The following is a 23927-nucleotide window of genomic DNA, read 5'->3' on the forward strand; positions in this document are numbered from 1 at the left end:
TTATGTCTTTAATGAAGCCAGAAAAAGATTGAAAAAGATATACAAGAAATAAGGGGACACAATAAAGGAGTTACATATGTAAGTTTCTCAACAGGTAAGTTGGAAATATTTCCAAGGTTCAATTAAATAGTTTTGGGTGACCACAAGGGCCAAAAGTATGGAAACTGATAGGCAGCTGCAACAAGGCCCCATGACTGAGTGAATACCTTGCAAAAGTTTCTGGTTCCAGTTAAAGCTGCAGACATTACTGATTGAATGGCTATAAAAGAAAACAAAAACACCTAGACTTAGTTTATGTTGCAAATAAATATATTACTCTTAGAGGCTCCTACAGCATATGATGATCAGGTATCAAATTTTCTGATACCTACAGCCCCAAGATAGACAGAAATAAACATGCTCTCCTTTCTTTTAAGTGGATAAACTAGTTTTGTACTGGTTGTTATGTTCTGGAGTTAATTGTAATTGTCATGTCAATCAACCATCTATTTAATTATTAAAAAAAATAAATCACTAACAACTTTCTGCTTTAAAAAGCTTTGTTTCCTTCCTGTGTTAACTCCACTTACTTATAACCATAAATTAATTTGGCATTTTTCCCTGTGTTGCCTTTCGTGTCTCATTCGTAAGAACATAAGAATAGCCATACTGGGTCAGACCAAAGGTCCGTCTAGCCGAGTATCCTGTCTTCCAACAGTGGCAAATGCCAGGTGCCCCAGAGGGAATAAACAGAACAGGTAATCATCAAGTGATCCATCCCTTCGTCCATTCCCAGCTTCTGGCAAACAGAGGCTAGAGACACTATACCTGCCCATCCTGGCTAATAGCCATTGATGGACCTATCCTCCATGAATTTATCTAGTTCTTTTTTGAACCCTGTTACAGTCTTGGCCTTCATAACATCCTCTGGCAAAGAGTTCCACAGGTTGACTGTGTGTTGTGTGAAGAAATACTTCCTTTTGTCTGTTTTAAATCTGCTGCCTGTTAATTTCATTTGGTGACCCTTACTACTTGTGTTATGAGAAGGAGTAAATAACACTTCCTTATTTACTTTCTCCAAACCAATCATGATTTTATAGACCTCTATCATATCCTCCCTTAGTCGTCTCTTTTCCTAGTTGAGAAGTCCCAGTTTTATTAATCTCTCCTCATAGGGAAGCTGTTCCATACCCCTGATCATTTTTGTTGCCCTTTTCTGAACCTTTTCCAAGTCCAGTATATCTTTTTTGAGATGGGACGACCACATGTGCACGCTGTGTTCAAGATGTGGGCGTACCATGGATTTATATGGAGGGAATATGATATTTTCTGTCTTGTTATCTATCTCTTGATGATTCACAACATTCTGTTCGCTTTTTGGACCGCCACTACACATTGAGTGGATGTTTTCAGAGAACTATCCACAATGACTCCAAGGTCTCCTTCTTGAGGGATAACAGCTAATTTAGACCCCATCTTTTTATATGTCTAGTTGGGATTATGTTTCTCAATGTGCATTACTTTGCATTTATCAACATTGAATTTCATCTGCCATTTTGGTGCCCAGTCACTGAGTTTTGAGGGATCCTTTTGGAGCTCTTCACAATCTGCTTGGGTCTTAACTGTCTTGAGTAGTTTTGTATCATCTGCAAATTTTGCCACCTCACTGTTTGCCCCCTTCTCCAGATCATTTATGAATATGTTGATTAGGACTGGTCCCAGTACGGACACCACTCTTTACCTCTCTCCATTCTGAAAACTGACCATTTATTCTTACCCTTTGTTTCCTATCTTTTAACCGGTTACCAATCCATGAGAGGACCTTTCCTCTTATCCCATGACTGCTTACTTTGCTTAAGAACCTTTGGTGAGTGACCTTGTCAAGGCTTTCTGAAAATCTAAGTACACTATATCCACTGGATCCCCCTTGTCCACATGCTTGTTGACCCCTTCAGATAATCCTAGTAGATTGGTAAGGCATGATTTCTCTTTACAAAATCCATGTTGACTCTTCCCCAACAAATTATGTTCGTCTATGTGTCTGACAATATTGTTCTTTACTATAGTTTCAACCAGTTTGCATGCTACTGAAGTCAGACTTACTGGCCTGCAGTTGCCAGGATCACTTCTGGAAGCCCTTTTTAAAAATTAGCTATCCTCCAGTTATTTGGTAGACAAGCTGATTTAAATGATATGTTCCAGACTACAGTTAGTATTTCTGCAATTTCACATTTGAGTTTCTTCAGAACTCCTGGGTGAATACCATCTGGTGTTTTCCTTACATTTTGTTTTTCACTTCTTCCTCTATATTTTCTTTTCCCAGTCTGTTCTTTGCTGGGAAAGGGATAATTTGCCTCACACATCCTCAGTCCTGATATGTGAGATGCTACAGTATTTCCATATACTGACAATAAAAATGAAGTTGGAATAATGTCACTAGGCCTGGTAACTATAGCACAGGAACATAGGATATGCTTTACTCATCTACTTAGCCTGACTTCCTGGGTTACTAGAGTTTTAAAAATTTGGTAAAATAACTTTTGAGAAGAGAATGATAAATGCACACTTTATCATATATTTCCAGAGTTCATCACACAGCTACCAGAAGCTCATATGCAATTGGATTTGTGTGTATGTGTATTATAGTAGATATGTAAAATCTCCACAAGTGGCAAACTTAATGTTCTCACATTAGTAATGTAAAGAAGTTGTTAGCTGCTTAGAAGCAGCTTTGGGATGCAATCTGGTACAAACTCACTACAGCTTCCGTTCATGTTCTTTGCGTCGGAAATTCCTTTATTTATTTGCTTGCAGAGTACAATTTAAAAACAAATATAAAAAGGAAACTGATTCAAGTTATTACATATTTCAGTGGAATGTGAATATATTAAAAGCAATCAGAAAAGTTGAAATAAAAAACATCTGTTGGATGTGAAGCAAATACTTATGTGACTTTTTTAGTATATCAAGATATTGAAGTAAATGTCACAAAAATGCTTAATCGTTTTAGAAGGACTTAAAAAGGATCTGAATGTTTTTATGACTAAACGAAAGAATGGAGACTAAAAATAAGTTAGCCATTTTTTTTTTACTGCAACAGTGTTCACGAACAATTGTAATGTAAACGAGGCAAGATTTCTATATTAGTCATTTTTGCTTCTAGTTTTAAGAACTTTGTTCTGATAAAAACATTGTTTGAAAATTTCATGGTTTTGATTTAATTGATCCAACACATTTAACTATGACTACAGGTTATCAATATTTCTAAAAATACGCCATAATAAAGTCAAACTTGCTGTACTGTTGAGTAATAATGAAAATAACTACCCTAGTCATTATAAATCTTAATGTATTTTACAAAGCTGGTAAAGTATCATCATCCCCCTTTATGTGATTGAAATGAATAAACCATAAATCTGCAAAGTGACTTGTCCAAAGCTAGAAGCAGAGCCCAGATCTCTTGGTTCCTAGTCACATGTATCTTCCGCATCATGCAACCGCTTCCTTCAGTTATTAGAGTGAAACCTGTTGAAGCAGCCCTGTGATGGTTTTTATTATTTATTGACTGTTATAACAGGTAGCATTGTAATGCAGATTTCATTTTACACTTTCATTTTAGCTGTGTTTTTCTTTTGAAAATAAACTCACATAACCATCTGAACAAACTAAAACACTAAAGGCAAATGTTGTATCAGAAGCACAAGTCAGCTGTTTGAATACTACTTTTAGACGTTTCTTTTGCAGTCATTTGTGAGTAAACAAAAGCTTTTCTTTCCTGGCCATCTTTTCTGGTTGTTAACTATACATGTCATGTTTCTGGATATGTCACTGGGTTGCCACAAAATCTAGTGTAATATATAGTGGGAAAAAAAGAAGAATGCTTGAAGGGACTACAAATTTAATAGTTGTGAAGACAGAAATAAAATTAGCAGGTGGTCATAGGAACATATTTAAGTGTATATATTCTTGAGAGAAGAAGCATGTGCTAATACTGAGAAGCCATGTCAACATGTTATTACTATAAAGTTAATAATCAATCTCTTGAATTTGTAGTATCCAGCTATGCACACTTTTTAATATCCAAAATTCAATTTTTATTTGTTGGATTTACTGTAGGTATAAAACACAAATTGAAACTAAGTTTTATGTTAGTCTTAAAGTGTCAGCAGTTTGAGGAAGCATGTACAATATTTCTAACTATGCTATATTTAAGTGGTCTTAATGTTAGATTTAAAAAAATGGCTGCCTAAATTGAGACTCTTATGTTTTAAAAATAGTAGTCTAAATTTATAATGTATACAGAAAAAGAGAAAAGTCATGATACACAGTGTTTTCCAGAAGTTAGTAAGCTATATGTTTATGTTAATATGTCCTTTAAAATAATTCAAAAATATGTAATGTTGGCAAATTTTTAATCCTAGATTTAAAGAATTTATTGTATGCACAGATTTTTTTCTATATGACTTCAAAAGAGCTTTTTAGGTTGACAAATATATTAAGAAAGACCATAACAAAGGAAGACAATTGTTATGCTATTAATCTGTGCGGTTACCATGAAGATGCAAGGGGCAATTATCAGGTGTAAATTTTTAACAGTGAGAGGAATTAACCATTGGAACAGTTTGCAAAGGTTGTGGTGGATTCTCCATCACTGACTATTTTTAAACAAGATTGGATGTTTTTTTTCTAAAATATGTGCCCTAGGAATTATTTTTGGGAAGTTCTGTGGGTTTGTTTTATAGGAGGTCAGATTTGGTGATCGCAATAGTCCTTCCTGGCCTTGGAATCTGTGGATCTTTTCCTGTGAAGTCTGAGTGGTTTTGGTTGATTTTCAAGATCTTTTCATCTTATGAATGAAGAGAATAGAGGGGTGAAAAATTGATATTTTGATTTAAAACGCCTGAAAATTAGTCTTAAATGTAGATTTTAATAAGTTTTGTTTGTCTTTGTAAACAATAAAAATTGTTGTTCTTTAATAAACATGACATCCCAGAATATACACAGTTGTATTTGGATTTTTTTGTAAAGTAATGCTGTCCTGCATCATTAATGTAGTATTTCTGTTGTCTTAATTCAGAAGATCTTATGGAATTAGATGCTGCTTTGTAAAGTGTACAGTTCTGCACTCATGTCTGTCTTGTTCAGATGGCAAGTTATCCATAACAGAAGAAAGGGTTTCTCAGGAAATTAGGGCTAGATTTAGCAAAGTAGAAGATCCAAATGAATAAAGATGAAAAAGCATCTCATAATATTCTTAAGTATTCTACCTTACATAATCACAATTAATCAGTTTCATTAGAGATAATGTACAAAACTCCCCATGGCAAAAGCATGTATATTTAATATTTGTAAGATGGATGTCTGAAAGTAGCTCAAGGTCTACGTCAGTATGGGAATAAAGTAACACTGATATACCAGAGTCCAACACACAAATTTCATCACCTATGTAGAGGGAGACCCTACATTTGTATTCAAAATGCCTAAAATACAACAAAAAGCATGAAATGATTAATTTTATTAAAATAATTTGAAATAATGGAGAGGTAGGACATAAATATTTTTGCTGTATTGATTTTTCTTAAATAACAAGCAAAAACATATCTCAAAGACCTGGACACTGTATCACTGGATGCCCACAAAAACTGATCAACTAAAGCCTGTTTTTATAAAGGAGATGCACTGGCAGATTTACAAGCAGAAGATATTTGGTATCTTTATACAATTCATAGGGCACTGTAAAAACAAACAAAAAAAAAGTAGAAGATTTAAATTTTCTAAAGTATTAGAACAAATATGCGCATTGTGCATCCAGTTGAAAATGAAACTACAGACACATGGCATATGAAAGCACAGAGGTGTCTGAAAAATTAAAAAGGCATAAAAACACTCAGCTGCATGGTTTAAACAGGGCTGAAAGTAAACGTTTTTTTTTTTGTCCAATGAGCATAGCATTATTCTTATTTAGTTAGTTTTAGTGTATATTTTAACCACCAGTGCTGCTTTTCTAAAGGATGATATGTAAAAATTTCCTGTGTCACCCAGGATACATTCTCTTACGAAACAAAAGCCAGTTTTCTGCAAGTACTGTTTAAAAGAACGAAATATGTAGTATGTGCTTTTGAATGTATAATGGCACAGAAAGTAAAGTAACATTATTTGTTCATGTATGAAAAAAAGGAATAAGGAATAAAACCTATATCAATAGTTATTGTGCAAGCTAGATCGGAAAGTATTTGTTTTTTTTATGTCTGTTTAATGTTGCTATATTTTATACGATAGCTATTTAATGAGTCTTCTCTCTAATTCTAATGTTGCAATACTGCATTAAATTCAAACTTTATTAAGAAACTACTCGTGCATGTTCCTTTGAATTTAGATGATACAGATACTGCACAAATGATGCAGACCAGTTTCACAGTTAAGGCCCTAAACATTTTTCTCAGATTAAGAGCATTTTTATTCTTTCAGTTATGTTAAACCAAAACCACTCAGTATACATTTAAAATTAAAATCAACACAAATATATGCAAAAAGTTTAGTCCAAATTGCAAAACTAACATAACCAAGTTCTCTTCCAAGTTGGAATGTGAGTGAGAGGGAAAGGGTAATGATTGGTACAGTCAAGGATTACTTCACTCAACTAATAATTAGTTGCCTGGAAAAGGTTAGAAAGCACTGTTCTATATACTTGGAATCTGATCTAACCACTATTGTTTACATAGTTCATATTGCTCATAACTCCCTTTTAGTGCCCCAAATTATTCACCTCTTTTATATATACTTTACTTATACTTTATAATTACTTCCTTAAAAGTAAGGATGAAAGTAGTCATCTTCTCTTTCTCCTTCTTCATGACCATCTTCCGTTTCGTGACCATCTTCTGCTTCATCATATTCTTCTGGTGTTAAAAATCTGCGGACAACTGGAGTTCTCAGTTGTGTTGATTGGCTGACACTTCCTTTTTGTTCACCATAATAAATAATGCGTATGTGGGGAAAGCAGAAGAATGCATATGTGCTTATTGGAGCTGTAAGCTTATTTTGGTCCATCCGAATATAGGTTAAATGATTGATATTCCTTGGATCAATTGAAGGACACATCAGAGTAATATTTACAACTGTAAAAGAGTGAAAAATATTAGTTTAAACATTGAAAATATTAAGAGAACTCAAATTTCTTTAAAATCCACTTTTTTTCATAGCTAGAAACAGGAATAATATCCACCCATGTAACTGATGAAAAATATTGCTATCATCCTGCCTCTTGACTTAAGTTAGAGTTCCAGATATGGAAAAACCAATAACAGAAATAGCTTTTGATCAAGTAGAAGTGGGAAGGTTTGTGGTGTTAAAATGGCCTAAAATAGATTATTTTAATGTAAGGGAAATGTACTAATAGTGGCCTCTTTCTATATAAATGTTTATCAAATGCCTTTGCTACAAACAAGTTTTAAACAATAAGCTAGACTTGTTAGTTGATTTTTATTAGAGGAAGCTGGAGCGGAGTCTGACAGAGAGCCTGCTTGGAGGTGATAGGAAGATAGCAGAAGTACAAATCTTCTGTAATGTTTCTTCCATTGAGAGTCCAAGATAATTAACAATTCAGAGCATTCCTTGGGCAAGCTGCAGAACTAGGGCTACTATTGAGCCTTATGCCCCAACTGATGGGACCCTCAAAGAAGGGCAGGATGAGGTAACTTGCATCACAGCAAAGCAGAAACCTCCTTGTGTCAGCAAGACTGAATATAGCCCAGTAGTGTTGGTGTTGGGTTGAGGTTAAAAGTCAGTAAGTTTTTGAGTAATAAGCAGAAAAATTATGCAAAAGAAAAAATGTTATAGAAATACTTCTCTCATTTTTATAAAGGACTAATAATAATCAACGTACATTCAATGTCATTGTCTTCAATATACAAATGCTGTAGACTTCTTGGAATATAGAATGCTTGCTTCAGCTTGTTGTGTCCAACATTGAGTTCTACAAGGTTGGAAAGGTTAAAAACATTATATGGGACTTCCTGCAGGTTGTTGTGTGACATTCTTAGAGCAGTTATTTTTGGAAGTCTATTGAAATAGTTTTCTGGAATGTAAGAAATTGAGTTATTTTCGAGGGAGAGATATATAAGTGAAAATGGGAGATCAGGAGGCATAGTCTGTAACCTGTTGTTGCATAGGTTGATCTGCAATAGATTTTTCAGATTTGAAAAGTATTTTCCTTTGAGTAGGGAGTCATCAAGGTAGTTATTGCAGAGATCAAGTATGGTCACATTTACTAACCCTTGCAGGGCATTTCCAGGTAATCTGGAAATCTCATTGAAACTGAGAAAGAGTCGTTCTAGAGAGCTGGGAAGAGGAAATGGAAATTCATCCAATTTGTTGTGTTCTAAGTGAAGTTGCACAAGATTTGAAAGTTTGGCAAAAACACCATGGTCAATCATATGAGATTTAATTTTGTTATGGCTAAGGTTAATTTCTCTCAAGGCAGTGGCATTAACAAAAGATTCTGCAGTTACAGCTTTGATGTCATTATGCTGAAGATAGAGTTGTTGGATGTGGGAAGGAATATGTGGTATCATCTTAAGTTTTCGATGGTCACAGTACATTGATAATGGAAAAGTTGGTGGGCAAAAGCATTCTTGAGCACACTTGGCTGGAGTAGGAAAATGAGGAACTACATATTCTACACTAGGATTAAAATGAAAAATAGGTGGGTATTCATCATCTGGCTCTTGGTCATATTCATCCTCAAAATCATAACCTTCATGCTGACAAAAGACCATAGCTCCAAATAGAAGAAGGATAATTGATAGTTGACATAGAAACCCCATTTTTTTTGTTTTTCTGTAGTACCCTGTTGAAAAGAAGAAACAAAATTCATAAATAGATGAAACCATATTTAAATTCCAATATAAGAAAAAATATAACTATTTTTTAAATGAGGAGAAAATAATTATTGCAGGAAACATAAACATTTAGTTTGTATAATTACCACCAAAAATTATTATTCTTTCAATTCTGTATTTTCTAAGGCACCTATTAATGCGGACTTCAAACAAGTGAATTGCACTCTTTCCATATTTTTTCCACTCTCTGGGGCCCAAATCCTAAAGCTGAGGTCAAGCGTGGTGCTAGAGGGTTGTATACCAATTGTGGGAGGGAAAAATTTTCATCCTCCTTTTTTTCACTCTACAGATTGCACAGACATAGTGTGGGGGAGAGGGGCTTTATGCCCACTATTGCAGCCTGAGGTTATGTCTACATTACTGCTGGATTGATGCTCCAGAGATCGATGCACTGGGGGGTCGATTTAGCGGGTCTAGTGAAGAGCCACTCAATCAACGGCAGAGCACTCTCCGGTCGACCCCAGTAATCCACCCCGTAACAAGAAGGGTAAGGTAAGTCGATGGGAGAGTGTCTCCCGTTGACCCAGCACTGTATAGACACCGCAGTAAGTCAACCCAACCTATGTCGACTCCTGTTACGTTATTCACGTAGCTGGAGTTGCGTAACTTCGGTCAACTTACTGCAGTAGTGGCGACATAGCCTGAGAGTTGTACTGGAGTCCATGGGCGCTGCATTCCTTTCAAGGTGAACAGGGGCATTTGCTAATGGTGGCACAGGCCACAGCCCTAAAATTCCACTTTAAAGTGATGTCGGTAGAGTTTCTATGGAGTACAGTAAACATCCTGATGCTCTAACTAGTTCCACAGACTGCTGGGTTTCCTATGCTTGTTGGAGTCTGTGGGCAGTTTTTACTCCACAATCTAAATGAGGGAATGGGCATGCAATATAAATAATTAAGAAAATACAATTATGTCTAATACCATCTTGGTAGTTTTTAGCTAACTGCTAACTTTTAAAAAGGAAAACTTAACTTTTCATAGGCTGAGGAATGCTCAAAGATGGTGAAAGATAGTAAATTTAAAACAAACATTTCTTTTATGGAATAAGCAGGCAATCTGTAAAAAACAGGAGTACTTGTGGCACCTTAGAAACTAACAAATTTATTAGAGCATAAGCTTTTGTGTGCAATCCACTGTGAGAGTTTTGAGACAAATATTGGCTATATTTTAAGACGATATATCTTAATTGCTATGAAAAACATTTACAGCTATGTTAGAAGAATACTGCTTCAGGTTTCAGAGTAACAGCCGTGTTAGTCTGTATTCGCAAAAAGAAAAGGAGTACTTGTGGCACCTTAGAGACTAACCAATTTATTTGAGCATAAGCTTTCGTGAGCAAATTGATTAGTCTCTAAGGTGCCACAAGTACTCCTTTTCTTTTTGCTTCAGGTTGTCAACTAACCACCCGTCAAGAAGGAATTTCCCCCCTCACATGTAGCACAGTGTAAATTAATTCTAATAATAATACCAAGATCTGAAATAGCACTTTTCAACCATAGATCTCAAAGTGGTTTACAGAGGAGGTCAATATCATTATCCCCATTTTACAGACAGGGAAACAGAGGAACAAAGAGAAGTGACTTGTCCAAAGTCACCTAGTAGACCAGTGCTAGAACCAGGAAAAGAACTCAGATCTCCTGAGTCCCAGTCCAGTGCTTTATCCACTACACCATACTGCCTCCAATTAGCTATGGTTAAAATTTTCAATCTTCTATGATTCCATATATACACACTTAAATAAGTAGCCTGATTCTAGAGGTGCTGAGTAGTCGCACCTTCAATTGGGAAATTAGGATGCTGGGTACGTGTCAAGACTGGACTTTAAACAGCTTTCTGGTGACCATCTCACTGCACAATAACTCAAGGTCTTCAGCTGCAATTCTGTACTGCTTCTGGATAAGATACAGATCCTTTTCATACTATTACATGCAGCAAAAGTTCCATAGCATCATTTCCAGGTAACTTGGAATTCTGTATAATGCTGAATCCATCCTGACCCCAGTTGGAGGCTAATGTTGGATGCTACCAAGCATTGTGGTAGCAGGCATTTTTTTTTCCTTCAGTTGACTCAAACAAATCATGAAAGTTAGAGATGAAAATACTATTAAATCATCCAGTCCATTTCTGTATAAATTCAGAACGGTTTGCAATGGCACAGTTCCTGCTGTGCTCTCCAGTCTAGTTGTAAAAGCCCTGAGTTAAGGATTTTTCACCACTTGGAAAAACTATCCCTGAGCCTTATCTGTGAAGATCTCAGGAAGATTTTGATCACACAAATAAAGGCTGCTCACAAGGGAGGCAATTACATGTGCAGCCTTATTTCTGGCATCTCCTAACTTTTAAGTGGTTGATTTTGCAACATTAATGTTATAACGTACTATAATTTGTAATGTAATTTCATAATTTTTGGAAGAAACTTAAAAACTGAAAAAATAAAAATTTCATCATATTGACCTTCAACTTGGGTCCTCTGGAGAGTTGGCGTCTTCAGATTAACAGTAGATCTGTGTACCACTTGAGTAAATTGTAGCAGTAGAAGGTCATTACCATCTGTGTGGGTCTGCCACTAGTGTGGGATGGAGACATTTTGCCAGCAGCAGATGAATGTTGACAACTCAAGAATAACGGGTTAAATTCTGAGTTTTTGAGGTGTCTGTGTTCTAATGGTCACAGATATTCTTGCCCCTGACTCATAGAATATCAGGGTTGGAAGGGACCTCAGGAGGTCATCTAGTCCAACCCCCTGTTCAAAGCAGGACCAATCCCCAACTAAATCATCCCAGCCAGGGCTTTGTCAAGCCTGACCTTAAAAACTTCTAAGGAAGGAGATTCTACCACCTCCCTAGGTAACGCATTCCAGTGTTTCACTACCCTCCTAGTGAAAAAGTTTTTCCTAATATCCAACCTGAACCTCCCTCACTGCAACTTGAGACCATTACTCCTTGTTCTGTCATCTGCTACCACTGAGAACAGCCTAGATCCATCCTCTTTGGAACCCCCTTTCAGGTAGTTGAAAGCAGCTATCAAATCCCCCCTCATTCTTCTCTTCTGCAGACTAAACAATCCCAGTTCCCTCAGCCTCTCCTCATAAGTCATGTGTTCCAGTCCCCTAATCATTTTTTTGCCCTCTCTTCCAATTTTTCCACATCCTTCTTGTAGTGTGGGGCCCAAAACTGGACACAGTACTCCAGATGAGGCCTCACCAATGCTGAATAGAGGGAAACGATCACGTCCCTTGATCTGCTGGCAATGCCCCTATATATACATCCCGAAATGCCATTGGCCTTCTTGGCAACAAGGGCACACTGTTGACTCATATCCAGCTTCTCGTCCACTGTAACCCCTAGGTCCTTTTCTGCAGAACTGCTGCCTAGCCATTCGGTCCCTAGTCTGTAGCGGTGCATTGGGTTCTTCCGTCCTAAGTGCAGGACTCTGCACTTGTCCTTGTTGAACCTCATCCGATTTCTTTTGGCCCAATCCTCTAATTTATCTAGGTCCCTCTGTATCCTATCCCTACCCTCCAGTGTATCTACCTCTCCTCCCAGTTTAATGTCATCTGCAAACTTGCTGAGGGTGCAATCCACACCATCCTCCAGATCATTTATGAAGGTATTGAACAAAACCGGCCCGAGGACCAACCCTTGGGGCACTCCACTTGATACTGTCTGCCAACTAGACATGGAGCCATTGATCACTACCTGTTGAGCCCGACAATCTAGCCAACTTTCTCCTCACTGAAGAGTATTTTCACAGTATTTTCCACTGAATGCATCCGATGAAGTGAGCTGTAGCTCACGAAAGGTTATGCTCAAATAAATTGGTTAGTCTCTAAGGTGCCACAAGTACTCCTTTTCTTTTAGTTTAAGACAGGGCACTGATAAATTGGGTTTAAACTATGAAACTGGGGAAAATAAAATTATTTGAAAATACTAATGAAAATAACTGAAATATATTTAACAATTTGATAATAGCTTTGCAGTATATGTAATATTTATATAATACTGAAAACTGAAATGAGTCATGAGATGTATAATTTCCTTGAGAAAATACCAAACCAAAATGTAAACAGAATAGGCTGTCAAGGAATTTAAAAAATTAATTACGATTAAAAAAAACATGATTAATCAAGCTGATAAACAATAATAGAATACCATTTATTTGAATATTTTGGTTGTTTTCTACATTTTCAAATATATTGATTTCAATTACAACACAGAATACAAAGTGTACAGTGCTCACTTTATTTTTATTACAAATATTTGCACTGTAAAAACAAAAGAAATAGTATTTTGCAATTCATCTAATAGAAGTACTGTAGTGCGGTCACTTTATCATGAAAGGTGAACTTACAAATGTAGAATTATGTACAAAAAATAACTGCATTCAAAAATAAAACAGTCTAAATCTTTAGAGCCTACAAGTCCACTCAGTCCTACTTCCTGTTTAGCCAATCCCTCAGACAAACAAGTTTGTTCATATTTTCAAGAGATAATGCTGCCCACTTCTAATTTACAGTGTCACCTGAAAGTGAGAACAAGCGTTCACATGGCACTGTTATAGCTGGCGTCGCAAGATATTTACGTGCCAGATGCTCTAAAGATTCATATGTCCCTTCATGCTTCAACCACCATTCCAGAGGATATATGTTCATGCTGATGATGGGTTCTGCTCGACAACGATCCAAAGCAGGGAAGACCAATGCATATTCATTTTAATCATTTGAGTCAGATACTGCAAGAAGAGGGTTAATTTTATTTTTTCGTGGTTCAGGTTCTGTAGTTTCCGCATCGGATTGTTGCTCTTTTACGACTCCTGGAAGCATGCTCCACACCTCATCCCTCTCAGATTTTGGAAGGTACTTCAGATTCTTAAACCTTGGGTCAAGTGCTGTAGGTATCTTTAGCAATCTTACATTATCACCTTCTTTGTGTTTTGTCATATCTGCAGTGAAAGTGTTCTTAAAACAAACATGTCCTGGGTCATCATCCGAGACAGTTATAACATGAAATATATGGCAGAATGAAGGTAAAACAGAGCAGGAGACATACAGTTCTCCCCCAAGGAGTTCAGTCACAAATTTAATTAACGAACTAGTTTTTGAACGAGCATCATCAGCACAGAAGCATGTCCTCTGGAATGGTCGCTGAAGCATGAAGGGGCATACGAATGTTTAGCATATCTGGCATGTAAATACTTGTCATGCCAGCTACAAAAGTGCAATGTGAACGTCTGTTCTCACTTTCAGATAACATTGTAAATAAGAGGCAGACAGTATTGTCTCCCATAAATGTAAACAAACTTTGTCTTAGTGATTGGCTGAACAAGAGGTAGGACTGAATGGACTTGTAGGCTCTGACATTGTACGTTTTTGTTTTTTTTTTTTGCGTGCAGCTATATAACCCCAAACAATCTACATATGTAAGTTGCACTTTCACGATAAAGAGATTGCACTAAGTACTTGTATGAAGTGAATTGAAACATATTATTTCTTTTATCATTTTTACAGTGCAAATATTTGTAATAAAAATATGAAGTGAGCACTGTACACTGTATTCCGTGTTGTGATTTAAATCTATATATTTGAAAATGTAGAAAAACGTCCAAAAATATTTAATAAATTTCAATTGGCAATCTATTGTTTAACACCCATTGTTTCATGTTCTCTATGTATATAAATCTCCCTACTGTATTTTCCACTGAATGCGTCCGATGAAGTGAGCTGTAGCTCATGAAAACTTATGCTCAGATAAATTTGTTAGTCTCTGAGGTGCCAGAAGTACTCCTTTTCTGTTGTTTAACAGTGCGATTAAAATTGCGATTAATTTTTTTGAGTTAATTGCATGAGTTAACTGCGATTAATCAACAGCCCTAATACAGACATTCCAGTGTTCAGTATTATATTATATATATTAGCATGACACCTACAGCAGTTTTACTTTTTATTTGTAGAAACCTAAATTAATCTCTAAATCTGTTGCCTTATGTGACCACAATTGGAATATGTAACTAAAAAAGTATAATATGGAGTGCATTAATGAAACAGTTTTTAAAATAGAAAATGTCTTGAACTGGGACTAACTAGTTTTTCCACGGGCAATAGAAACCATGTTTTTGCCCTGGTAAAAACTACCTCTAGTAAATCGTATGCCATTCTTGGTTAAAACGGAAAATACCACAATCTGTCTGCACCAAACCAATTTAATTGCTCAAAACACTATAATTAAACATTTTCAATCCAGTTTACCAGGAGATTTGACTTTTTTGAGGTATAGTCACCTGTAAAGTTTAAAGTTTTTTTCTGTCCTTCCCGACCTGCCTGTTGATGAATTTAAATTTTTATAGTGATAAATTATTGTCCTGCTGAAACCATCTGAGCAATAATGTAACACAAATAACCACAGGAATAAAAGATCTGTCTAGGCCATATTTTATGGATAGTACGGAAGGAAGGAAGGCAAAGCAGAGAAAAAATAAATAAATTTGGCAGTAAAGAGGCTTTAGCCATGTCAGCAGCTACAAAAACTGTTGATGTCACAAGTCACTATGGGGATTTCCCAGACATAGTTAAGTAATAATTATAATTACCTCAATAATAATTTCAGGGTTTGTTCAGTATTATCAGTTAGAGTCTAAAAAAGAATGAAGAACTGATACATCATAAAGTTGCAGAAGGCGTTAGTTGTATCTTCAACAGTGAAGTCAGCCAAAGTTCTTGTTGCTCTTCATATTCCTGGGAGGCTGAAGCTGTGGAGTCCAGAGAAAATTTTCACCTTATCAAAATTGAGAAAATGTGCTACTATCCAGTTCAAGTCACATTCTTGCAGGTTAAAAGATTTCAATCTGTGCTCCAGTACTTGAAAATTCTAAGCAATGAAAGAATTACTTTAAAGTCTATTATTTTGAGATCCCCATAACTCATGAACATTTGTGCTTGCTTGAACAATAATATTGCAGATATATAGATGAATTAATTGTTGAATAAATTATCAAATTTGAGACAAATCGTAGTTGAAGGGGTATTGAATGGATGATGCTTGAAAGAGAATTGTCAATCCATTCTAAATATACCTGATGTGTGGTGGTGTTAAAAGCTAACAGGTTTGGTTAGTAGTCTGGTTAATAGTTAGATATGTGACCAACTGAAAATACCTGAAGCTCTTGTCTTTCTACTTTTCTTTGATAGCCGTGATGGGGATAACCAGATTTTTTCAAAGTGAGCTTGTCCTGGAGAGGTGGAAAGAATGATGGTTTAATTAGGCCACAACTTTATTACTTAACTCATCTGAGAACTATCCAGCAATAATTAGTACACTGCAGGTTATGCTTCCCTAATCATTTTGATCCAGTGAAAGGCTGCTCTTTCATCACTGGGACCCCATTGCCCTTCTCTTGTACAAGGGTTAAGGGGCTGTGGAAATGGGGTTGTCTCCTTGCTATAACAGACTTTAGGAACCTCAACTGCATTTCCCAGCTTTTTTAGGGGATGCCTTCCCCAAAGTCCACTTCCAGTTCTGGTTTTTCAGGGAACCAGACCATGTACAGAATGAGTACTTGCATTGGACACCTGACGCTTGCTGTATTGTGACAACTTGAACCTTCCCTCCTGACCTACACCACTGGGTGCCTAGGCTGCTATGGGGAAGGCAAAAACCCACCCATCCTAACACATGCAATGATGAGGGAACATTTCCTTCTCAGTACCAAAAAAGGCAACTAGAGCAGTGCCCACTGCAGACCAAAAAAACTTAGTCCTCCTCTGATCCCTGGATGGGATCATTGATGTGAAAGAGGTCTGAGGCTGGAGGTATACGGTTCATATACCCTCTCCCAGATATACAGGTTTCAGTGGTTTACCTGAATCCTGCCAGCTTGCACACAATTTTAAAAAACAAAATGTTTCAAAAACACTTTTATAAATTGTGTGAAAATAGCTAAAATATTTGTATGAAATAGATAAAAGCTGAGAAATAAACACTTGCTATTAAATAACTGAAGGTATTGTTTATGGAAAATGGTTGAGTATTGGTACAACACGTGTTAGATTATCTTCTTTTGCTGCTAGTTGATGATTATTTGATTTCTACTTTCATCTAGACAAAGCAGATAATTATAACTGTGATATGAACCAAAAGTGCACCTTAAGAAAGGGACACAGTTACTTTATTTTTTGTTTTTTTAGGGTGAATGAGGAAAGTCGTTCTGGATAAATCACCATGATTGTTTTATTGCATTAGATCCTAAGCAGTCAAAAAATGAGTCTAGCCCCCAAATTATGAGACTGACTTGAAAATAATGAGATTTTTTTTAAAAAAAGTTTTTTACGTGCCTTCTAGCTTTTGAGCCTTTAGAGTGCACTTGTTTCATGTTTTCAAGCTTTTCTTTGCAACCAGGAGGGGTAGACGTAAAAAAATTAAGATGAGGCTTTCATGCAATATCATGATTCCAGTATTGGGGACTTAAAAAATTATATATCATGTTAAAACCATGAAAGTTGTCAACACTGGAAATAGCTTGCAAGAAGAAAATTATAAATCCGATGTACTTTATTATTAGATATACTATAACTATTTGAAGCAGTCACTGTACCACACTAATTGCCAAAGATTATGGTGAACTACATAGGTACTTGAAATCTTATTTGAAAAAAAATCCTGAGAGGTTGATTTTGTGATTAATAAAAAATAATTCAATTTAAAACTTACTTTATTGATCCAGTTTGTAAATTGTTTTTTTGTTGTTTATAAGTTTTTGATGTAAGTCTATGAATATGATGGATTGATGGAGTAGCTGCACTTTATCACGAAAGCTAAATGAAGCACATACACACACTTGAAACATCCGCCACGTAAAGATATATTCAAATTACTTTGAAGGCATGCAATTTAAATTATAATTCCATACCTGATTAAATTTTTCTCTAGTTCCCAGACAATGGTTGTGTTGCAAATCCTCTAGAGATAACAAAATACTCAAGATCTGATATGATGCTCCTAAAATCTACAATGGAAAAGGACTCTGTCGTTTTGAATTGTAGTGAAGCACTGGACTTGAAGTATAATTTGCTATAGAAGATTGCAGGGTAGATTAAAATTATGTGTTCCTTTTTGTTGCACAAACTATCTTGGATACAAATAAGGCTATATTTTGTGATGCTGGTCAAGTTTATGGGGTTTGATCTCGTTCTCTTTACTTTTGGTTTGAGGTATGGTAGGAATTTCCTTAACATGAAGGGTAAATAGGGGATTAAATTTAACATCATGTACTGAAAGCTTTTTCAGTTATCATGCCAAACACTTTTTCCCCTTTTTTTCTGTTTGGAAAGTCCAATAAAATTAGGCTAGAATCTAGTGTTTCCTACCCAAATTTGCTAATTTTATTACAATTAAGGTTCCGTGAACATTTTTATTACCAATTTATTTTACAGTCAGATTGCAATGCAATAGAAAAAGATGTACTTCAAGCTGAAACTTAGTGTCGGCTTGAAGGTGACTTATTTTCTTAAATCACCAATGGTTTGAGTTTAAGTAACAATGATTGTGATACATGAAATGTGGCCTTACTGACTATCTCTATTCAAATCCTGAGAGTTGGTTAGATTTTCAGTCTGTATTCTGATATGCAATCTCAAACACAAAGAAATTGTTTTTTAGTATTACATAATGTATTGGGGCTTATTTACTGTTTATTTTTTTGTTAACTCAGAACTGCTGATTCGAAACAGCAGAGGTCTGTACTCTGCAAGATACTCACATATAACCACTCTGAGAAACTTCAAGATGCAGAGAAACAAGTTGTTCTATGGATATCATAACTACCTAAAGAAGTAGGGTAGATCACCATGGGTGAACTCTGAACTGGCAATCAGGAATGGGAGGGGCCCTGATTTTAATGTAAGCCCGTAAAGAAAGGAATGTCTTTGATACTACTTGTACATTCAGGCTCCATTTATACCCATTTTCCCCTTCTAGCCCATATTCTGAGCTTATAAGCTCAAAGGAGCTAAAGGGGTTCCCTTTCTCTACAGAGTGTACATGGCTCATTTGAAGAGGCAGTGGGTTTATGTGTAGAGATGGGAATGAATCTTCTGAGAGTGGGTAGGCAGCTCATGATCCCAGAAAGGGGCAAAATAAAACCACTGCCAGGGGTAATACTATGGGGAACTCTCTTGGAAGGATCAACACACTTGAATTGAAAGGCTCCCCCTCTACAAATTTGGCATTGGAATCGGTGTATGGGAGAGACTGAAGAATTATTTCAAGCCACAGAGTTGTGAAACCTTCTACCTACATCTTAAAGGGGTCCTGCTTTATACTTTTGAGAAAATAATACCATTCCCTGCAGTGCCAACTCTCTGCCTTTAATTTGTTGCCCAGTAGAAATTGTTGTCTTTGATCCAGAGTAGTGGAAAAGATCTGTTTTTTTTCTAATTCTGGCTCACATAAAGGATATGTTGCATTGAAGTAAGTCATACCCTCAGGGTTGTACCTCCTGCAGACTGGCTGCAGTTGCTAGTTAAGCTGTAGATCCTGGGCAGAAAAAAAGTAATCACCCTAAGAGTTTTCTAGGGACTTCTCGCTGATGTTGCCTATGGGTCTGAAAAGTGTCAAGGAAGTAGTTTTGCCAGGTAAGAGCTACAAGGAAGAACATGAGCAGGCAGGGGTATTTGGTATGCTGGCTTTTCAAAAGTAGGGTATATGTTCAAAAACATTTTTTTAGTGCTCATTGTAGTTCAGATTGTGGGAACATTTTGCATAAGTTGATCAGACGGTGATTCTGAGTAAAACTTTCCTTGATCAATATATTAACCAAGTGCAAATTGTGAATGGACACTGACTTAGCTGGGCTTTCATAACTTGGAGGAGAAATTTAAAAAATGTTTGTCTTCGGATAGATTTTGTCTGTTTTTCAGATAGTAATCCGTATAACGATGATAGGATCAATAACCAAAAGAAAAGTAAATATATTTGTTTGTAAAAAGTCTAATACAGTGTGGCCCCTAATTCCCTGTTAGGGGGTCTTTGAGTACTAATGCAACTGAAATAATATGAACGTCTTTAAATGGCCTTCCATAATCCCACTCATAGGATGCATTGCCTGGGTGCAGTTTAGTGTGGAACTTGAACTAGCAGTGATTGTTCATGTGCTCCTCCAGTCTGCCCCCTTAGGGTTCATGGACTTTCTCAGGGTGAGGCTATGACAATGTGTGTGGCCTCAGCTCCTTCCTGCCACATCCAGTTGATGGATTCAGGAACAGCTCTGTGTTTCAGCTGGATCCTTTTCTCCAGTGCCATTCACATAGCTTTAGATACTTTTAAAATATAATATTTTAATCTCTAGGGTAAATAGTTTATATGAAGTTTGGAGACAAGATAAAATAATCTTTTTCAGTTCTTGGATACTGTATCCAAAGATCAAGAAGCTGGGATTTAACTGCTTTGCCTCCTGCCCTTCAGTCTTCCCAACATCCGACACCCACACAAGATATTTGGCGTGTTTTGGAGAAGGATATTTTCTCATGATGCTCCATTTGTGCAACATTGATGCAAAGTGCTCATAAGGACAAACAAAACAGACTGAAGATAATAGTTCTGCAAGAAGCATTGGCACTGAGGCCACCTGGATCCGATCATCTGAAAGGATTCAAGGGGTCACATAGGTCCTCCTTTGCCCAAAATATATCCAGGGACAAGAGGCTACAAAAGTCTCTTCAAGACCTGTTGGCAGTTGATCTGGGCTCCAAGAAGGTGCCGGATCTGAGGAAGGATATGAAATCTGTTGATCCCAAGACCAAGAGCAGAGATTACTTGATATTGTCAGCCTCTGTATCGAAAGCTAATCCATGGGGCAGGTGTTCCTCAATGCCATGTCCTCCGGAACAAGTTTAAGGAACTGACTGTGGGGAAAGACTTTCTAGCAAGAGCCAGAAAGCAGTTCTTAGTTACATCAGAACCTATTGCTTTGGATCCGAGCCCACTGGATCTGAAGATTAGAGAGAAGACCAGTTTACTTCATAAAAAGAAAGACTCTCCACCTTCCATCTTGCCAACAGATTGCATGGGTGGTTACATCAGATTACGTCAGATCCATCCTTCCCAGAGCTCAGTTCCATCTTATTTGTGCAGGAATACCATTGTAAAAATTGAATAGGTTCTAGTCCCATGAAAGGACAGCAACTTGGACTTTTGTTGTCACCTTAGCTTTCCAGATCGGAGCTGAGATCAGATCAGAAATCCAACTCAGATCAGGAGCGACACCATGAGGGAAGACCTTTGATAAGGAGACAGTATGAGGAGGATCCTTATCAACAAAAATTTTATCACCAGGCTCTGAATATGGCATTCTGGCCAAAATGGCAGGTTACACCGTGGATAAAATGGCCTTATTGACCCTCTGTAGGGCACTCCTGTACAGTACAAGCCTATCCAAGAAAACCATCTCCAGCACCATAAGAGAGGTGTTTCAGCCTCCAGATCCAGAGATGTTGTATCGAATGACAGGATGTAAGACAAAGATAGATCTCCTGATATTCCAGGTACATTGTCAGAAGAGGAGAAACCAATGTTGATAGAACATACATAAGAAACACATCTGGAGTTTGAGGGTCAGACCTCCCAGATGACAATGTGAGGTTCTCAGTGGTTCTGTCCCCTTTAGAGGATGTAGTTCTTTTTCATCAACTGACAGAACAGATTGTAGCCATGCCATGAATAGCTGTGGAGGAGACTTCACACCCAGTTTTGGACCTCTTGGGTTCATACTCCAGAAGCACCATTATTTTGCCTTTATTGGATGTACTTTTGCAAGCTGCCAAATCCATTTGGTCCTCTCCTTTGTCAGCTCACCCAATATTGAGTAAAGCTGATAAACTTTATTAACTACCCTGAGAAGGATTTTCTATGTTCCGTACACACACAGCTCTAAATTTTATTGTGTAGGAAACCACAAATCAACATTCAAAATGGGGCATATTGCATTTTACTCCCTCTGGCAAGGAGGGTAAGGAGATGGATGTGCTGGGAAGAAAAACATTTTCCTCTGCCATCTTGAGAATGAGAATTGTGAACTATCAGGCTCTTACAGCCTGATAATCATATCACCTCTGGTATAAATAATCTCAGTTTATTAATGGTTTTCTGGGTGACCAGAGGAGACTGGTTACTGCCATTGTTGTTGGGCAGAATATGGTGAAATATGAACTGAGAGCAGCTTTTGACACCTTTGACACTGCTTCAGCAGTTTCTCTTAGGAGATGTGCTTGGCTAAGAGCCTCAAAACTTCCTTCAGACACCAGAGCAAAATTTGGAGGACCTCCCATTTGAGGTAGAAGGCCTGTTCTGTTCGCATACTGATAAGAATGAAAAATGCCAGAACTGCTATGTCTTGAGGAATTTTCCAGTTACTTAGAAGAATTGGGGTATCACATCTGAATAAGTGTTTTTTTTTTACCTATGAACGCTTATGCCCAAATAAATCTGTTAGTCTTTAAGATGCCACCAGTCTCCTTGTTGACCTTGTAGGTATCAAAGACAAAAACCTATCTCACCTTGTCTATATGCTTTTCATAAAGACTTATTTACCAGAAGTATCAAAATCCATAAAAATTTCAGTAGAAAACAAAGTCATATAAAGCCCATTTTAAGGGGAAGCAAACCCCAGTCTCGTCGTCTTCTGGGCCACAAATGCACACACAAATTTGATGTGATGCTCAAAAGTGGCAATCCATTACCTTCCGTTCCTTTCCTTACCCTATTTGGACAAGGTAATTTTATGACCACATCTGAAATTTTTAGCTAAAGTAGTTATGGGTTTCATATTAGTCAATTGACTGACCTGTATTTTTTCTGAAATCACATGGTCAAGCAGGCAAGTGCTGATTGCATACCCTAGATGCAGATGGAATGTTAGTCTATTATTTGGGTAGGGCTAAAGAAGGCATGTTTTACTTATTGAGATATGCAAGGTAGTGACATAAGGGTTTATTCACACTATTTCTAGACAATACTCTTGAGACTTGGGGCATCCAGGTCAGATGCTAGATTTGGCAGGCAGTTCTTAAATCCTTATTTGATTAGGATTCCAGGTCCTTTGATCCTTATGGGATTACTGCTTGCTAAACTATCCCATGCGTGGGAACATATGGAGGTGACTTGAAGAAGAAATGAAGGTTACTCACTTGTAACAGGAGATCTTCAAGATGGATTTTGCATTCCCCACCCATTTTCCCCTCTGCCCCGGAATTCTAATAGCTGATAGGATTTGGGGATGGGAGGAACTGAGGTGGCTGGAGTGTCGCGCCTCCTTTCATAATCTTGTTAGCAAATGCTGAAGGAAGAGGTAGGAGGGGTGCATGAGCATTCCAACTGGCAAGTCTAATTATTATTCCACCGAGTAAGCTTCACCTTGTTGGTGCATCCCATGAGTATGAATATGCAAAGTCCATCTCGAAGAACTCCAATTATAGGTGGATAACCTTCATGCCACCCTAAAATTAAAGAATCCATTTGTTTTTGTTTTTTCTCAATTTATTCTCCATATTCTTGGATTTTGGGGGGGCCCTGACCTCTTCTTTTTCTCCCACCCTGTGTTTTTGCCTCTCTTGATTTGACCCATACTCACCTTATTTTCTTTTTTTTTGCAACAGCAGCAGTGAGCGAACAAAGGTGATCTGTATTTACACTGCATCTGCTGCTTAGCTGAAGAATTGAGCAGGGTTGGAGCGGAGTCCCATGCTCAGTGAGTTATCTCCTTCGACTGCAGGCTGACTGGGGGAAAGAAGTGGGGTCTGAAGCTCCTCCCACTGTCTCAGACCTGTGGGGAGGGCTAAATGATGCCCCAGATTTGCAGGGAGGGCTAAGTAGATGTGGCCCCTGATCAGCACATTCATCTTCTTCCATTAGCCACTTTGAATAGCATTTGTAGCAGCATTAGAGGAAATTCTCCTATATCTGTGACCTGTAATAGACCACCAATTGGCTGGAGAAATGATTGGCACAGAGCTGAGACTCCCATTCAGTCCCCACTCTGGCCCATTCTTTCTAAAGTTGATGT

The 23927-nt window shown here is 37.2% G+C and overlaps 2 protein-coding genes across 2 annotated transcripts in view; one reads left to right on the top strand and one right to left on the bottom strand.

Annotated features, from left to right (window-relative positions):
- The window catches only part of CENPP (centromere protein P), a 331014-nt gene that overhangs the window by 88944 nt on the left and 218143 nt on the right, over positions 1-23927 (top strand). The window lies entirely within an intron of this gene.
- OMD (osteomodulin) lies at positions 6787-8804 on the bottom strand. Its single transcript, XM_077823089.1, has 2 exons — positions 7865-8804; positions 6787-7097 (listed from the first exon to the last, which is right to left on the bottom strand). The coding sequence occupies exons 1-2, from the start codon at positions 8802-8804 to the stop codon at positions 6787-6789; spliced, it is 1251 nt and encodes a 416-aa protein (XP_077679215.1).

The sequence above is a fragment of the Eretmochelys imbricata genome, chromosome 7 (assembly GCF_965152235.1).
Source record: "Eretmochelys imbricata isolate rEreImb1 chromosome 7, rEreImb1.hap1, whole genome shotgun sequence".
In the NCBI taxonomy this organism is placed as follows: domain Eukaryota; kingdom Metazoa; phylum Chordata; order Testudines; family Cheloniidae; genus Eretmochelys; species Eretmochelys imbricata.